General features: G+C 46.1%; 1 protein-coding gene across 1 annotated transcript in view; it reads right to left on the minus strand.

The window, feature by feature from the left end:
- Nucleotides 1-2,603: 2,603 nt before the first annotated feature.
- The window catches only part of LOC137527500 (uncharacterized), a 44,926-nt gene continuing 27,948 nt past the window's right edge, over nucleotides 2,604-19,581 (minus strand). The window contains exons 3-4 of the mRNA XM_068248018.1: nucleotides 17,898-18,024; nucleotides 2,604-2,902 (exon numbers count right to left, since the gene is read on the minus strand). Of these exons, the coding sequence (XP_068104119.1) occupies nucleotides 2,604-2,902; nucleotides 17,898-18,024 (426 nt within the window). The remainder of the gene's footprint in view (nucleotides 2,903-17,897; nucleotides 18,025-19,581) is intronic.

Consider the following 19,581-nt stretch of genomic DNA (forward strand, 5'->3'; position numbering starts at 1 on the left):
GTTCAGCAGTAATAAGTGGAAAATAACAGTTCAGCTTACTTCAGCTTGGTAAGATAAAGTCCATCAGGTTCAAACAAAGTTCAGTTTTTCATCAGGCCAACACCATACAAACAACAGAGCAGGGTATGGTTTGGCTTCCATCAAATACTCCAATATTCCTTGTCAGGAGATTTCCATAGCATACATGCTACTCCTTCCAACACCTCTCTTCACACTGCTTGTGAGGCTGCTTCTTAAGCATAAATTTGCATCTCATCAATACCATAATTAGTGAGACTCAGCCCCACTGACAACCAGGTGTGTACCTAGGTGGGATGGGAAGGCCCGCCCTTCCTTCCCTCCCATCCCAGGAGTCCGGCCCTGAAAAGAAAAAACCAAGCAGCAACTGCTTGCTGCTAAAATCCGGACTCCCTTCCTAGGACCACACAGGGTTTTAAAGTGACCACAGTCCAAATACCGGGGAAATATACCTCCCATCTATTACCCAGCCCCGATGGCCCCTACATTACTGTTAACAATGACTTTCTTCTTGCCACTCTTCCATAAAGGCCAACTTTGTACAGTGCATGACTAATAGTTGTCCTATGGACAGAGTCTCCCACCTGAGCTGTAGATCTGTGCAGCTCGTCCAGAGTCACCATGGGCCTCTTGACTGCATTTCTGATCAGCACTCTCCTTGTTCGGCCTGTGAGTTTAGGTGGATGGCCTTGTCTTGGTAGGTGTACAGTTGTGCCATAATCCTTCCCTTTCTGAATGATCGCTTGAACAGTGCTCCGTGGGATGTTCAAAGCTTTGGAAATCTTTTTGTAGCCTAAGCCTGTTTTAAATTTCTCAATAACTTGATCCCTGACCTGTCTTGTGTGTTCTTTGGACTTCACAGTGTTGTTGCTCCCAATATTCTCTTAGACAACCTCTGAGGCCCTCACAGAGCAGCTGTATTTGTACTGACATTAGATTACACACAGGTGCACTCTATTTAGTCATTAGCAATCATCAGGCAATGTCTATAGGCAACTGACTGCACTCAGATCAAAGGGGGCCGAATAATTATGCACACACCACTTTGCAGTTATCTATTTGTAAAAAATGTTTGGAATGATGTATGATTTTCGTTCCACTTCTCATGTGTACACCACTTTGTATTGGTCTTTCATGTGGCATTCCAATAAAATTGATTCATGTTTGTGGCAGTAATATGACAAAATGTGGAAAACTTCAAGGGGGCCGAATACTTTTGCAACCCACTGTATATATGTATGTATATATGTATATATATACATATTTATATATATATATATATATATATATATATATATATATATATATATACAGTATATATATATATATGTTATATATACATATATATATATATGACATATATATACATATATATATATATATATATATATATATATATGCGCACACACACACACCCTCTCTCTTTCTCCTCCCTGGCTTTCCTACACAGGCTAGCTGTAATCATCCTGGCAGCATGAGGGGTGGATCTACATCCTGCCTGTGTGTGCTCATCCCCTCCCTATCTAATGCATGTGAGCATAACTACAGATGCGATAATCTATGCTGTGTTACCATTATCATCACACATAGCCTGAAATGAATCTGTCGAGTGGTGGAGTGACAAAAGGAAGGGATGGTAGTGTGCAGGGCCAGCTCTAAGACTTTTTGCTGCCTGAGGCAAACTTGTTAGGATGTGCCCCCCCCCCCCTCTCCCCAATTTGGAATGACCGCACAGCACCCAACATTTGCAACCCGTAGTATAGGTAGCCAGGTATAAATGCTCCCTGTATAGGTTAGCCAGGTATAGTTGCCCCCAGTATAGGTGGCCAGTATAGTTCCCCCAATATAGCTAGTATAGTTGATAGTTGCCCCCAGTGTAGGTAGCCAATATTGTTACCCCAGTATAGGTAGTATAGTTGCCCCAGTATATGTATCTAGTATAGTTGCCCCCAGTATAGCTAGTATAGTTGCCCCCAGGATAGGTAGTATAGTTGCCCCAGATATTTAGCTAGTATAGTTGTCCCAGTATATGTAGCTAGTATAGTTGCCTGAGTATAGGTAGTATAGTTGCCCCAGTATGGGTAGTATAGTTTCCCCTGTGTGGGTAGTATCGTTGCCCCCAGTGCCTGCTCCCTCCCCCCCCCCCCCCCCCCCGCAGCCACCGCTCATGTTACATTTTGAGCTGACGGACGCTTCCTCCATTATAGTCCCACGTCCGGCCCCTCTCCTCCATGCTTCTTCATAATCTTGTCTCACAGCAGCATGTCCTGCGGCTCCTGTGAAGAGGAAGGAAGCAGGTCAGCGGCTCCCTGTAGCAGCGATGTATAGTGCTATTATCAGGGGAGCCGCTGCCCTGCTTCCTGCCTCTTCACAGCAGCCATGGGACGCGCTGCTGTGGGACAGGATTATGAAGGAGCAAGTGGTGGCTGCGAGGGGAGGGGGGTGCGAGCAGCGGCTGTGGGGGGCGGGGGCGGTAGGAATGCCGCTCCAGGGAGCATGCCACCTGACACAAATGCATCACTTAACGTCATGGGCCAAATGCCCCTCATATTGTGGTTATCTTGGCAAAAGCTTCATGGCATGATTTACATACCCAGAGCGGTCATATTGCTTTGCAGGTCTGTCCAAGCTCTGTTTCTGCTTTCCAGGTCTCTCCAGGCTTCAGTATTGCTTTGCAGGTTTATCCAGGCTTTAGTTTTGCTTTCTATTTTATCCTGGACTGGTAAGTTAACAAAAAAAGGTGTATCCCCAACATCCAGGTCTATCCAGGAGTCGGACTCCACCTGGCTGTCCACATCTCTCCAAATGTTCTCATCAAACTCCAAGTCTTCCAAAGCTGTGATATGCATTTCAAGCTCACTCTGGTAGTCTTGGTATCTCTTACCTGTGGCAGAAAAAAATATATATATATTGTCTAGCCTTTCAGATGATATACTGGTCACAAATGTGGCAGATAGTAGCAGTAGAAAAAAAAGTGATTAAAAAAAAGAGAAAAGAGGAAAGAACAGGAAAATAAATTGGCAGGACTAAATAGAACATATAATAAAATAGGCAAATCATGTATTGGCTGGAATGTCTTGGTGATAGAAGTGGTTGGGTGCTGAATGGGAGATGGCTAAAGCGGTTTTGTTTTTGTTGTGTTGTTTTTTGTTTTTTTGTTGTTTTTTTTTATTACATAACAACACTCTCGTTAATAAAGAATAATAATTACATTTTTTGATTTGCCAGAAGGCATTACATTTGAAACAGATGATGTAAAACAGATACCCAACAAAGGAGAATTCTGATGAAGTCTTCTTTATCTTGTGCAGTTGGCTGCGTGCAAAATGTAAAAGAAAAAGCAAACAAACAAACAAAATTGGGCTGTGTAAAGCTTGGTGGTGTATTCTCCACAGTCAGCATGCAACGCATGAGCTGGCGTGGAGGAGGTACACACACTAGCACCAGGAAACAGGCTATCCCTAGTATAGTGGAGGGGAGGACTGACTGCAATAGGAGATTGTGGCGCACAGAGCCGGTGCAGATCTGACAGCCACAAACAATGCTTTCGTTATAACGTCTCAGCGCAAAGTAGCGCTGAGCGCACAATCCAGAACTGAGGAGATCAGGACAGGTAGACAGAATGAACGCTTGCTAGCTAGCAGCTACTTAGCGACAGCAAGCGTCCAAAACCAGACAGACTGGAATGAGGCAGCCAATGCGATGCGGCGATGGCGTGCCTCACAAAGACAGGACAGGATAGTCAGAAAATAGCAGGATTAAGATAGATGAACGTAACACAGATAAATATACAATAAGTATGTTTTCCTAGCGTATTACAATTACAGCTATCAATGAAACTATTTGTAACGTCTGACTAACATATGTATATATCGGCAATGAACCGATATATGACATAAGCAGGAACGCTGACTAGGACTGGAGTAATACAGGGAACAGGACTCAGAAGGATTCGCTATCTCTTCGCAGAGATGAACGCAATCCACAAACGGTAACAGAACAGGATTCAGAAGGATTCGTTTTCTCTTCGCAGAGATGAACGCAATCCACAAACAGTAACAGAACAGGATTCAGAAGGATTCGTTATCTCCTCGCAGAGATGAGCGCAATCCACAAACGGTACCAGGAGCAGGGTAACTACCTCAGCACGGGTGGTCACGGTACGCGCAACCTACCAAAACGTGCTGGAAAGCTGACTAACTGCACACAGGATATAAATAGTTCGTGTACGTATACATCAGCGACACTGATGTATCACGTAACACAAATACAAGGAAAATAATAAACGTGCTGGTATGCATATATATTGGCAATGAACCAATATATGATGCAAAGACCAGCAAAGTATCTTTATAACAAGAAACACGATCGGGGGCTAAAGCGACAGCAAGACAGGCTTAGGCTGAAGCTATGAAAACCCAAGGAAACCCTGCAGGAAGCAGATCTTTATACTGAGGTCATCCAATGGGAGCAGACATGCAGATTCCCACACAGGTGAATGATAATCAGTCACAAGCCGACAGCAGGGAAAGACAGACAAAGCTATGCAGCTTGCAAGGAAATAGATCAGAACTGCCTGAGCTGCAGCACTACTTCCAGCAATAGCTGCTGCAGCAGCGATCATTACAGTACCCCCGCCTTTAAAAGTGGATTCCAGACGCTTTTCAAAACTGAAATTTCCAACAAAACAGTCCGACTGATAATTCATGATGACCGGGACAGCCCGGCAAGACCGAATTCCAGAATCAGTCCCCACAAGACTGGACCCATCAGAACCATGATTTCCAGAAGAAAGCCCTCCGAAACTCCCTGAGCGATACCCACCGCCTTCCAGGAACCGTTCAGAAACGCCAAAGCCTTTGCAATGCCCACCGGTACTGTCTTTACCAACACAAAACCCACTGTTGAACCAGTCCAAGGCACCAGGACAAGTTTTCTCAGAGACCTCCCAGAACACCTTGAAGCTCCAAAGAGATCCCCATAGGTCAGAATGCCCCTTAGGCTCACATGGAGAACTATCAAGAACCCCTATGGAACCTAGGGCAATTCCCGAGTCAGGGCCACAAGGACAAACATCAATATCAGGGCTTTCAGGGACCAGAACCATCTCTGGGCATGCAGGCAGACTGGCAACATCAGAACATGTTCCTACTAAGGAAGCATCAGAGCACGCTAACACCTTAAACACACTTGGGCATTCTGGCACACAAAGAACATCTGGGCACACTGGCACAAGAGAAACCTCTGGGCATGTCAAGGAACTGTGAGCCTCAGGGTCAGCCAAGACAGGACCAAAACCAGGACTGGCCAAAAAAAAATCATCATGACTAGACTTCGCAACTACTGGATTTTTACACGAGAATGCAGGATCAGACTTAGATGTCGCTGATTCCAGCAAAGTCAGTAACAAATCAGATTCAGGGGCACTAACAAGACAGGACAAATCTTCTGATGTATGCACTGAACCAGATAGGGACTCCACAACTACCTCTGGACTGGACAGAGACTCATTTAATACACTGGATTGGAGCTCATGAGGCGCTGCAGAACAAGTCAGCATTGCAGCAGCCCCCACTGGACTAGGCAAAACTGAGGAATTCCCTGGACAGGAAGGGGACTCTGGAACCTCTGCCACAGCGGCCAGAGAACCAGAATCTTTCAGGATACAGGGCTGGGTTTCAGGAACACACATCAGACCGGACTGAAATTCTGAGATTTCTATTATTTTGACCAGAGAATCAGAATTATCCATGTTACAGGGCAAGACTTCTGAAACATTCAGAGGACAGGGCTGGAGTTCCTCGGCTGTTACAACACTGGAGAGGGACTCAACATTGGTTAAATCAGACTGTGTACAGGGCAAGGTATCTAACACAATTGCTGACGAGGACAATATTTCAATGGCTTCTGCTTTGCTGGGCAGAAATTCACCAAGTTTTATTAGAGCAGACTGTAATTCCAAAACAGCTGCTAGACAAGTGAATATTACTGCAACACCAACTGAGGTAAGCAGTGCCTCAGACCCTTCTGCTAGAGGGTTTGAAATATCCAAAGTACTGGGTGAAGCATAAGACTCTGCGACCACAGCTTCACTGGACAGGATCACTGAACAGTCCATATTGCAGGGCAAAACCATGGAAGCACCTGCTGGACAGCATAATGATTCTGTGACCTGAGTTTCATTGGAGAGATCTACTGCACAATTCATGGTACAGGGCAAATTTATTGGAACATTTTCTGAACAAGGTAATAATTCTGCGATTTCAGGTTCACATAGCAGATGCTCTGAGCTATTCACGAAACTAGAGCGAGGTGTAGAAACAGGAAGATCAAGACACCATGTTTGCGCATCTGAATCACCATTCATTTGTAAAATTGGAAAATTCAGATGCTGGGGTTCTGAGTTTACTAGACAGAATTGCTGGGACTCGGAAACTGATGTAGTGCATCTATTGGCATCTGCTGGATCAGACAGGAGTTGAACTTTATTAACACAGGTAATCTCTGCAGAAGTGTTTGCAGAGACAGGCAAGATTTTTCTGGTGTCTGTTTCACTAAACAAAGAGTCATGAGTACTGGCTAGGCTGGACTCGGAAGTCAGCAGGACCTCTGGATTCTCTGCTGAGAAATTTGCGCAGGGCAAGGTTAAGAATGTATCAGTGGCTTCTGTTTTACTGGGAAGTAACACTGAGTTATCCATGGTACAGGGTGGAATTGCAGGAACTTCAATTTCACACAAAAAGAGCTCTGAATCACCTGCTGAATCAGCCAAAGGTGCTGAAGCAGGCGGGTCAGAACGCCAAATTTGCGAATTCGGAGTCACATAAAAATCATCCAAAATCAGTTCCCACACATCAATCAAGGGAGCCACACAGTCATACCTACACACACCAGCCTCTATTAGGTTATAGGCTGACTTAATGCATGCGTTCAATACCATTTCACTTTTTGCACTGTAAAATTGACAAAATGAACTTGAATCATTCTTCCATTCACAGACCAGGGCTTCCATCTCTCCCCTCTCGAATGGAGGATCCCATGCATACTTAACAGCGAAACATTTAGGCTGATCACAGTCTGCAGATATGATTGTGGCAGGCACATGTATAGGGTTAATTAGCAGATGATTGGCAGATTCCTTATTCTTAAGAATCTCCAATACCTGTAGCAAGTGTTGAACTGTAGTGTATGCAAACTTCCCTTGGTTCACAAATAAGTTGATTTGTTCAATACTCTGTAATATCTCATCATAATCATACTCAGATAATTCTTTTAAACAAAAATCTTTATTTTCCCTAGCCAGGGAGGAAAGTTCATTAGTAGTTTCATAAGTCCATTTAACTCCCCTGAAAGACAATTGCATTTCATTATCTGTTAATGGCAGAATCTCATTATAGGTCTCAGTCGCTAAGGATAACGATTCTGCAGATTGGACACGTTTCTTAGAACGTTTGCGTTTTGCCTTTGACCTTGCGGTTTTTGGTGATTTATTCAAAGCTGCAGGAAAATTATCAGTAACACTTTCTGCTTGCTGCTCATTCTTGCAAGCAATTGAAGGAGCAGCTGATTGGCCTGCTGCCAGGAGTTCATTAAGAGGAAAAGGCAATGGATCTATGCGCAACCAGTTATGGATCACAAACGCTAGAAATTCCAGCGGTCTATCTTTCAAATCGGAATGATTGAGAACATCAAATGCCCACTGGAATAATTCCCCTTTAAACAAAATATAACTTAGTTGGAGTGCCCAGGTTGAAACAGGAGTCGCTTGGAGATCAGGATTGGCCAGGAACCTGGCACATTCAGAGAAAAACTCATTTTCTGTTTCAGAGCTAAGTTCTTCAAATTTCTTAAAGGAACAGGAACCATAATTAACAGTGTCATACTTTCTGGGAATCCCCCCCACAATGGGGATTGGTAATGGGGTTTTCATAATGTAAAGCTTGGTGGTGTATTCTCCACAGTCAGCATGCAACGCATGAGCTGGCGTGGAGGAGGTACACACACTAGCACCAGGAAACAGGCTATCCCTAGTATAGTGGAGGGGAGGACTGACTGCAATAGGAGATTGTGGCGCACAGAGCCGGTGCAGATCTGACAGCCACAAACAATGCTTTCGTTATAACGTCTCAGCGCAAAGTAGCGCTGAGCGCACAATCCAGAACTGAGGAGATCAGGACAGGTAGACAGAATGAACGCTTGCTAGCTAGCAGCTACTTAGCGACAGCAAGCGTCCAAAACCAGACAGACTGGAATGAGGCAGCCAATGCGATGCGGCGATGGCGTGCCTCACAAAGACAGGACAGGATAGTCAGAAAATAGCAGGATTAAGATAGATGAACGTAACACAGATAAATATACAATAAGTATGTTTTCCTAGCGTATTACAATTACAGCTATCAATGAAACTATTTGTAACGTCTGACTAACATATGTATATATCGGCAATGAACCGATATATGACATAAGCAGGAACGCTGACTAGGACTGGAGTAATACAGGGAACAGGACTCAGAAGGATTCGCTATCTCTTCGCAGAGATGAACGCAATCCACAAACGGTAACAGAACAGGATTCAGAAGGATTCGTTTTCTCTTCGCAGAGATGAACGCAATCCACAAACAGTAACAGAACAGGATTCAGAAGGATTCGTTATCTCCTCGCAGAGATGAGCGCAATCCACAAACGGTACCAGGAGCAGGGTAACTACCTCAGCACGGGTGGTCACGGTACGCGCAACCTACCAAAACGTGCTGGAAAGCTGACTAACTGCACACAGGATATAAATAGTTCGTGTACGTATACATCAGCGACACTGATGTATCACGTAACACAAATACAAGGAAAATAATAAACGTGCTGGTATGCATATATATTGGCAATGAACCAATATATGATGCAAAGACCAGCAAAGTATCTTTATAACAAGAAACACGATCGGGGGCTAAAGCGACAGCAAGACAGGCTTAGGCTGAAGCTATGAAAACCCAAGGAAACCCTGCAGGAAGCAGATCTTGATACCGAGGTCATCCAATGGGAGCAGACATGCAGATTCCCACACAGGTGAATGATAATCAGTCACAAGCCGACAGCAGGGAAAGACAGACAAAGCTATGCAGCTTGCAAGGAAATAGATCAGAACTGCCTGAGCTGCAGCACTACTTCCAGCAATAGCTGCTGCAGCAGCGATCATTACAGGCTGCTTCTAGTTTAGAGGAATTTAGAAAAATATGGGTACAGATGTGTTGCTAGCCTGTTTTGTTGCTGTGCAGGAGGGAAGGGAGCAGAGGGCCAGTGGAGCAGCCCGCGAATGACATCACGTGGTGGGTGGAATTATTGAAAAGAACGATTCTCTTGACCAGTGATCAGTCGGATTGATCCACAGGGCTGATCGCTAGTCAAGGCGTCAGGTTGCATCAGGGGCCGCTGTACACATGCTAGATTCTTGGCAGAGGCGATCGTTATTGGCCTCCTTGGCTGAATTTCATCTGGCCTGTATATGAGAGGTGCCATTATTTTTTTTTTTTGATGATGGAATGGTTTAAACAAATTGAAACAAATGTTCTTTGTTGAAGTAAATAGCATTCACTGTCTTCAAATTGTCAAATATTATTTCACAATTTCACAATCCATAGAGCAGCCATCATCTGATTGCTGCTTCATAAAGCAAGCAGAGCTGGGACAAGGTCCTCCAACACCCAAGGCTGAGACACCAAAGTGCGCCCCTCCATCCCTCCCAGCCCAGCCGTCACACACGGATTGCTATTAGACCCCCCCCCCCCTTCCCAACACACTAATCTCTAGTTAGCTGGCTTGCAGTCACTGCCATATATCCCCTTTTATTATTTCTCTCTGCTTCAAAGACAATAGGGGAATGATAGCTGAGTAAGTTGTGCGCCCCCTCCTACACTGCGCCCTGAAGCTGGAGCCTCTCTCGCCTTTGCCTCGGCCCTGCCCTGAAAGCAAGTGATCATTAATTGTTGCCAACAATTTTTGTCAAAGTTGGGATCAGTGGAAGCAGGTGAAACCCTTATAAAAGTGGTGATCAATTATTTTTTTTCCCTGCAGTTATTTTCTGAGCAAAATTTGCAATTACAATGTAAAATCATAATGCGAAATTTCAAACTATTACAAAAATAATTTTCAGAATTAACCCCTTCCCTGCCCTAGTTGTTTTCACAGTTCAGCTCAGCTCTCATTACTTTGGCTATATATTTATAAATAATTATCACAAGTAAATGATCTATACATTGTTTTTTGGGGGTTTTTTCAGGACAAATTAGGCTTTTTTTTTGTGGCTGATATTTGTTTTAGTAACTACCTTATTTTCTATGTATTTAAAAAAATAAAAATATTGTTAAAAGGAAAATAAGGAAATAAGTGAAAAAAATACAAAATGTATCCACTTTCTTACATTATAGCTTAAAGAGAGTCTGAAGCGAGAATAAATCTCGCTTCAGACCTCATAAATAGCAGGGGCACGTCTGCCCCTGCTAAACCGCCGCTATAGCGCGGCTTAACGGGGGTCCCTTCACCCCCAAATCCCCCTCGATACAGCGCATCCCCTCTTCCTGGTTGGGGCAGGGCTAGCCGCCGCAGCCCTGCCCCACGCGCGTCTGTCAGCGCGTATCTCCGCCTCTCCCCCGCCCCTCTCAGTCTTCCTTCACTGAGAGGGGCGGGGGAGAGGCGGCGATGCGCCGCTGACAGACGCGACTGGAGGCAGGGCTGCAGCCGTTAGCCCTGCCTCCAGGAAGCAATAAATCACGACCAAATCTGCGACCAAGTGTAGCAGTGGTCGTTTTGGGGGTGAAGGGAGCCCCATTAAGCCGCGCTATAGCGGCGGTTTAGCAGGGGCACACGTGCCCCTGCTATTTATGAGCTCTGAAGCGAGATTTATTCTCGCTTCAGAGTCTCTTTAAATGTAAACAGTTCTATTGTACATTAAACCCTCACATTTTATTTATCTATCTCTCCTGTTTATTGACACATTTAATTTATATTCATAATGTATTAGTAACATATTGTATACATTACTCAATTGCTACATCTGTCTTCTAATGAAATGTTTATTTTACACTTGTGTCACGGAATAGCCGTGAGAAACGCAGGTGAATCTAGAGAATTCACAGTCGCTTTCCTGATCGCTCCCTGTCGGATCTGTGCAGTCATGCAAGCGATCCGAAAACGACATTTTTGTGTTGTTTTAAATCCAGAGATCTGTTCCCCTGTGAGCCAAAGCAGTCCCCTCACCCCTCATGAATGCCTCACCACTCAGGAATCTCGCACGTGGCAGGGTTCCCTGCAGGGCCTAGCTCATTCCCCCTACAGCAGATGTCCCCATGAAAAGGACCAGGAAACTGGCTCCACAGGGGGGCCATAGAAAGCCAGCCGATCCGGCACCGAGCATGGGCCATAAGGAAAGCATGGGTGATATGATTTCCTGTCGGCATACGAAAACCGTATGTCGCACAGCTATAAAATTCATATCGTCTTGTCCGGTAAAATCTGGCCATCGTGCTGATATGAAATTCCTTGGGATAGACCGTCCGGTTATCGAGATATTAATCTTCTCAGGAGCCTGACCCGCTGGCTTAGCCGTGTCTGATGTCATATTAATCTGTATTTTCCAACAAGTCTGAAGCTGTTACCCCCCTAAATATAACGTGTATGGTTCAGGAGTTACAGCATTTCATAAGTTTAGCCCTAAAATCTCTCAGAGGGAATGAACTGTCATTGGTGGGTGACTCAGAGGGGCGGCATTGCCACACCCCCAAACCAGCTTCATCAAAAGCACCTGGCCAGCAGGCGGGCGGGGAATTCCTCCCTTTACCATCTTCATGACAAGCTGCTGCCAGCCAGAGGACATAGGGCTGGTGGCCATTTTGCTGACCCATCTGAACAAAGAACTCTAAGAACTTGAAACCGTTTTGCTTGAACTTGATTGGAAACCAGAACTCTGATTTTTCCCACAAAAAGGACATCTTTCCAGGAACTAAGTATTTTTCTCCCTTCTTTTATTTTTCATTCTGGCTATTACTGTTTTCATAATTGTTGGTTTTCATAATTGTCTGTATATATTAATTATTTATATTGCGTGAATAAACGACTTTCTCCAAGTCATTCACTTTCCGCTACCCTGCTTATCAGCACACACACAGAAATGATCCCGGGTCTCTGAAGATACGCTACTGTTTGTTTGTTGTTGGCTAGACAGAATATCGTGTGTTTAACCGTTTTATTCGCAGCATTAGTCAGTCAGTTAGTGGGCCCCACGGTCCCATAGTAACCGCGGTGGTGGCAGTTTACTCTGAACCAGTGGGTGACGTTGTAATCACCCGTGTCTCACAGGCTCCCTTCTGAGCTGTCTGCGGCTAATTCTTAACGGTTCCTGCGCATTGACTGCGACCAGAGTTCGCACGATCTGTGCGCTGGCATCGTTTAGAAGGCTAAGTGCGGTCAGCCACTGAGGGCTCCTGTGACAGTGGTGGCAGTGGTGGGATCTGTGTTGTGCTGAAAGTATCTACGATAGCGCTAGCGCTATCGAGAAACGAACTAATTCGTTGGTGTAGCTGGAAGGCAATATATTTTTTATATATACAGAGAGACTGTGTAGCCAGTACCCCTTCCCCAAAGTTTTATTTTATTTGGCATGGAAATGTCCGGGAACTACCAGAACATGTGCCTAGCAGACCTGGAAAATCTTTGCGAAGAGAGGGGCATTGGCATCCTCCGCAAGACAAAACGGGACCTGATAGCCGACTTGTCCAGATGGGATACCCAGCAACTGCGGGAGCCGGGAGTGTCCGCTGAGGTGGATACCAGCCCATCTGACAATCGAGGGGAACCAGAGACTGAGACTCCGGACCGTACAGAGGTTGTGCATCCTGAGGGCCCTGCATCAACAGTTATGCCGGAGAATGTCAGTGTGGACCCCAATCCCAGAGTTTCTGACAGTACTCGCCCGGAACTGGCCAGTACTGGACTGTCCATGGGTGCTGACCCGGTAATGCAGCAGGCATTACAAAAGCTCATGGAGACTGACCTGGACAAGTACCTGCAGTACATGCGTGAGGAGCGCCAATCTGCAGAACGCAAGGCGGCTGAGGAACGCCAATCTGCGGAACGCACAGCTGCTGCTGCTGCTGCTGAACGCCACGCGGAGAGGGATGCCGCAGAGGCGCGGGAGAGACGACAGCATGAGCTCAACATGGCAAAGGTTCAACAGGCCAGCCGGAGTTCACCGCCCAGCCTCCCTGCCGAAGGAGCTGCAGCACCCGTAAGTGCAAAATTTAAATTTGCTAATATTGAAAAAGACACTGACATTGACTTGTTTTTGCGGTCTTTTGAAAAAGCATGCCGTCAGTATCGTCTGTCCCAAGACCAGTGGGCCAGACATCTGACACCTTTGCTGCGCTACAAAGCGCTTGATGCCTTCGCAGAATTGCCTGCGGAGAAGGATAATGATTATGCTGCTATAAAAGACGCTATCATTACTAAGTACCAGCTGACGCCAGAAGCCTATCGGAAAAAGTTCAGGGCCTGGCAGAAAAAGCCTTCTGATTCGTACCGAGATGTGGCCAGCAGCTTGCTCACCACACTCCGCCAGTGGACACTAGGCCTCACCAAAGGGTCTTATGATGTCCTGGAGGACTTGATAGTCCTGGAACAATTTCTGAACATTTGCCCTGCTGATGTACGCCAGTTTGTGCTAGAACGCAGGCCGGCTTCAGCAACTGTCGCTGCAGACCTTGCTGAGACTTTTGCAACTACCCGGGTGGCTGATACCCGCAGAACTGTCCCATCCAGCTGGAGAGGAGGTCAGCCCAATACCTCGGCAGACCCTCCTGCCCCTGTGAGCCGTCCGCCACAGAGGCCACCCAGCGCAGCTGCTGCACCCAGGCCTGCCGCGCCTGGAGAGGTCACCTGTCACTACTGCCGCCAGCCCGGACACATGAAATTCGACTGTCCGGAGCGGAGACAGACACCACCAGCACCTGGATCATCTGCATCACCTGCACCTCACCCACAGCAGAGGCAACCCGCCAGCGAACCACAGCCTGGATCATCAGATTTTGTCCTGTTTGCACGCGGACAGGAAACCCGCGACCGAACCGACCAGCAGCAACTTGTTAGAGTGAACGGCAAAGTTGTCACCGGATTTCGAGACACCGGAGCTGACATCACGTTAGTTCACTCACATCTTGTGCCAAAGGAGAGCATCAGCTCCAGCCGATCCCTTGCCCTTACTGGAGTAGAGGGCACCCTTTTCCACATAGCCCACGCAAGAGTGAAGCTGGATTGGGGAGTGGGAGGGGTCCACGAAAGGATTGTTGGGGTTATGAAGGATCTCCCAGTCCCTGTGTTGCTGGGGACTGATTTGGGCAAGCTTGTGTCCTACTATGAACCTGCCACGACCGCCTTGTCGCTCACGGAAGGAGACGGACTCTCCACCCACCACCAGGTACTTTATACACTTGGGGGAGCACCAGGGGGAGGTGGGTTGAATGTGCCCAGTTCAAGGGTACCAGGTTCAATAGTGCCTGCTTCAAAGGCACCTGAGTTTGATGTACAGACTGTCTGTTGTGATGATGCTGTAACTGTACCTGAGTTTACTGTACAACCTGTCTGTAATGAAAAAATGTCTATACCTGTCAATGTCATTACTGCATGCAATGATGATTTGAGTAATGTCCGTCTGTGCCATTCTGACAGTGTACCGGTGCTAGCAGTACCGCGCAGCTGCACTGCTCAGAACCTGAGCTCAGGACAGGTGGAGGGGGTTCCGGCCTCCTCCCCCTCCTCTGACCACAGGGATGAGACCTTTCAGCCGCTGGCCTCGTGTGACATGAGCCAGTTGGCTGAAACTGACAGCGCCATATTCTCAGCCGCACTACAAAGTGACCCAAGCCTGGAGGTGCTCAGGCAGCAAGCCGCTGAGCCCCTCGCAGACGGGGCCGCTTTCAAGGTGTACTGGGAAGGTGGGAGACTGTACAGTGAGTCTGTACAGCCCCCTACAGGTAGATCCCACGCGAATACCAAATGGCTTGTGGTCCCGAGTGCGTTCAGGGGACATGTGCTGAAATCCGCACATGGTAATCCTCTGACAGGGCACTCAGGGGTCCGCAAGACACTTGCCGGTATTCGGAAACAGTTTTATTGGCCCCGGATGAACAGGGATGTAGCAAACTACTGCGGAGCATGTGCCGTCTGTCAGGAGCTGGGAAGGTCCAGGGATTCCCGCGGGGTTCCCTTAGGTCCACAGCCACTTAGCAGGGGAACCCTGCGTGGGCTGGCTGTTGACCTAACCAACCCACTGCCCGTTGTCAGCAGTCCCGGCAGACACCACGTCCGACTGCAGTGGCGCAAACGCCCTGTCCAGAACGGTCCATGTCGGGTTAACCCTGAGGGTAGCAGACCGCGACCGGTCCAGGGGAACCGAGCCACAGGCTCCAATAGGTTTCCCTGCCGCACCGGCAACCCGAGACCCGTCAGCCAGGTTGGCCAACACCGGAACGCTGATGGGCTGTCCCGGTGTCAGGGGGAACTACGCCCAACAGCGCCAATGGCTGCTACGACGGATGTCTTGCTGACAACCCTCTACACAGCGTCAGGAAAGGGAGGTGTCACGGAATAGCCGTGAGAAACGCAGGTGAATCTAGAGAATTCACAGTCGCTTTCCTGATCGCTCCCTGTCGGATCTGTGCAGTCATGCAAGCGATCCGAAAACGACATTTTTGTGTTGTTTTAAATCCAGAGATCTGTTCCCCTGTGAGCCAAAGCAGTCCCCTCACCCCTCATGAATGCCTCACCACTCAGGAATCTCGCACGTGGCAGGGTTCCCTGCAGGGCCTAGCTCATTCCCCCTACAGCAGATGTCCCCATGAAAAGGACCAGGAAACTGGCTCCACAGGGGGGCCATAGAAAGCCAGCCGATCCGGCACCGAGCATGGGCCATAAGGAAAGCATGGGTGATATGATTTCCTGTCGGCATACGAAAACCGTATGTCGCACAGCTATAAAATTCATATCGTCTTGTCCGGTAAAATCTGGCCATCGTGCTGATATGAAATTCCTTGGGATAGACCGTCCGGTTATCGAGATATTAATCTTCTCAGGAGCCTGACCCGCTGGCTTAGCCGTGTCTGATGTCATATTAATCTGTATTTTCCAACAAGTCTGAAGCTGTTACCCCCCTAAATATAACGTGTATGGTTCAGGAGTTACAGCATTTCATAAGTTTAGCCCTAAAATCTCTCAGAGGGAATGAACTGTCATTGGTGGGTGACTCAGAGGGGCGGCATTGCCACACCCCCAAACCAGCTTCATCAAAAGCACCTGGCCAGCAGGCGGGCGGGGAATTCCTCCCTTTACCATCTTCATGACAAGCTGCTGCCAGCCAGAGGACATAGGGCTGGTGGCCATTTTGCTGACCCATCTGAACAAAGAACTCTAAGAACTTGAAACCGTTTTGCTTGCACTTGATTGGAAACCAGAACTCTGATTTTTCCCACAAAAAGGACATCTTTCCAGGAACTAAGTATTTTTCTCCCTTCTTTTATTTTTCATTCTGGCTATTACTGTTTTCATAATTGTTGGTTTTCATAATTGTCTGTATATATTAATTATTTATATTGCGTGAATAAACGACTTTCTCCAAGTCATTCACTTTCCGCTACCCTGCTTATCAGCACACACACAGAAATGATCCCGGGTCTCTGAAGATACGCTACTGTTTGTTTGTTGTTGGCTAGACAGAATATCGTGTGTTTAACCGTTTTATTCGCAGCATTAGTCAGTCAGTTAGTGGGCCCCACGGTCCCATAGTAACCGCGGTGGTGGCAGTTTACTCTGAACCAGTGGGTGACGTTGTAATCACCCGTGTCTCACAGGCTCCCTTCTGAGCTGTCTGCGGCTAATTCTTAACGGTTCCTGCGCATTGACTGCGACCAGAGTTCGCACGATCTGTGCGCTGGCATCGTTTAGAAGGCTAAGTGCGGTCAGCCACTGAGGGCTCCTGTGACAACTTGTTTACTCATTAGCCCTGCTACTGAATTCCTTGGGGGGAGGAGAGAGGGTTGCTGTCAGTCCTTTTCAGCTTTATAACCTGTTTATAAGCTCAGAGATAAATTAACAGTGTTATCTAGGATTTTGTAGGGAAGAGAGAGCATAGACGTATTTTCATGTCATGGGGCATCAAGTGGTTAAATACATAACTTTGCCTTGATTCGCATGTTCGTAGAATATTAATCTATGTGTAAATTTATTTTATCATGCCCATTGACTTGCATTTGGTGAAAAATAATTTTCACTTGCATATTCTATACATCTATGGAAAAACAAATTCAAAACTTATAAGTGGATTTCGTGAACATAATTTCAGGTATCATTTGAACATTATGCAAACTCAAGATTGCATGTGAACTCGTAAATTAAGTGAAAGTTCACAAAAGGGAATATATCAGGTACTTATTACAATCAACACTAAGTCACTTTTGTTTATAAGGTGATTAGTCGATCTAAAAAAAAGTTCTGTTATTTATACAAAAAGAGATATTATAGAGCAGGGGTGTTTTAAACTCAAATACAAAGTTGAAATGGATACAAAGTCAAAAATAGAGTTGAAATTGAACACTTGGGACCAAGTTGCAGGCCAACCTAAATGTCTAGCATCCTCCTCTCTCCCTTATAAAGTTTTCTGTTTTCTAGTTTGCCCTCCCTCCCTTATACAGTTAGATGCCAGGTGGCTAGTGTCCCCCCTCCCTCCCCAATGTCTAGTTCCCTGGTGTCTACTGTCTAGTGACCCTCCTATTTGCCCTACATTACAGAGTTTGACATATATGCCTTAGAGTGTTTATAGACTTTTCTTTTCATATTTTTCTTACTGTAGTAAGTACAGTTTCCTGGTTGTTCTGTTAGCAGCACTTCCACCTCAATGCTGGAATGTAAAAATTTAACCACCAAATACGCAAACTTCTCCATTTTCCCACTGGGTAGATCTTCCGTTTTCACCTACAACACACGACAATGAGCTAAGTAGACATGTGCATGCAGATACAAGAATTAAGAAGCCCGGGGATCCTCTTCATGCAAAAGTTAAGTGGCCATGTTCACTTCAAATACAATACAAAAGTAACCAGGTGACCACAAGATAAAAGAATAAAGTAACCAGGTGCCCCCAGATCCAAAAAGTAGACATGTATGAATACATCCAGATATAAGAGTTAAAGAAAACCTGAACTGAAAATAAAAAGTGAAAATAACCATACACACATCATACTTGCCTCCTGTGTAGTCTACTCCGGAATCTCTTTCTCCTCTCCTGTGTCCTGTTTGTCCACTGTGATCAATGGAATTCTCCATCCTCCATTTAAAAAATGGCCACTACCCCATAACAGCTTCCTGGTCAGCACACTGTTACACTGTAACATCACCCATTTGAGCCATAGGGAAACAAGGAAATTTCCTTGCACATTCAGTTGTAACTGACAGCTGCTGATATATAACTGACAGCAACTTGTATATTTCAGTTCTGACAAAATATTGTCAGAACTGGAAGGGATCATTGTAAGAAGAAAATGGTGAGCTTCTGAGAGGAACTGACGGTGAGGTAAGTATGTAATATTCATTTGCAGATACGTCATGAGTTTATTTTAAATAATTTTACTCGCTTCAGGTTCCTTTTAAGTAGCCACATGCCTTCAGATGCAAAAACAGAGTAGCCATGTGCCTCCAGATACAAGAATGAACTAGGCATGTGCCCCTAGACATCAGTATTAGGTAACTATGTGAACCCCCCAATTAGCAGTGTTAGTAAATCATATATGTATATATGCATAGATAGTAGCATTGTGTACCCTTAGATGGAAATATTAAGTAGCAGGTGTGCCTCCAGATGGTAGTATTTGGTAGTTATGTGTGGCCCTCAAATAGTGGTATTAGGTAGCCAGATATGCCCTCCAGCCAGCAGTATTAGGTAGCCTTGTGGGTCCCCTAGTTAGCCTGTTAGCAATCCATGTCTGCCACTCCACATAGTAAGCATTAAGTAGCCACGCCTGCCCCCAGGATAGTAGTACCCAGTAGCTATAACTGCACCACCAATAGTAGTATTAAGTAGTCCTGTTTATCCCCCAGATAATATTATTATGTAGCCATGTCTGTCCATCATTGGACTCCCACTATTGATGCCTAACCTTAACCACTCATCCTGCATGGCTAACCTTAACCACCCATTCAGCAGCACAGCCAGCCTTAACCACCCCTTCCCATTGCCGTAAGGGAGTGCTGAATGAATGTTTGCACTTATTACCCATATGTTGCAATTATTATGCATTAAACGTATTAGCCTTGTATAACCATGTGCATACTTTGGGGGCTTTCCTCACAGTGAAAAACAAAGCCTGCATCCCAAAGAGTCCTTTTCTCTCCTCCTAAATTCAAGTAGACATCACTGTGCAGCTGTGTGTATAGCAAGACCATAGTGTTGACAACCAGGGCCAGATTTAGCACAAAGCACTGTAGACACGTGCCAACAGAAACCTTATACTGAAAAGGCGGGTCTCCAAATGT

This window comes from Hyperolius riggenbachi, chromosome 8, assembly GCF_040937935.1.
Source record: "Hyperolius riggenbachi isolate aHypRig1 chromosome 8, aHypRig1.pri, whole genome shotgun sequence".
In the NCBI taxonomy this organism is placed as follows: Eukaryota; Metazoa; Chordata; class Amphibia; order Anura; family Hyperoliidae; genus Hyperolius; species Hyperolius riggenbachi.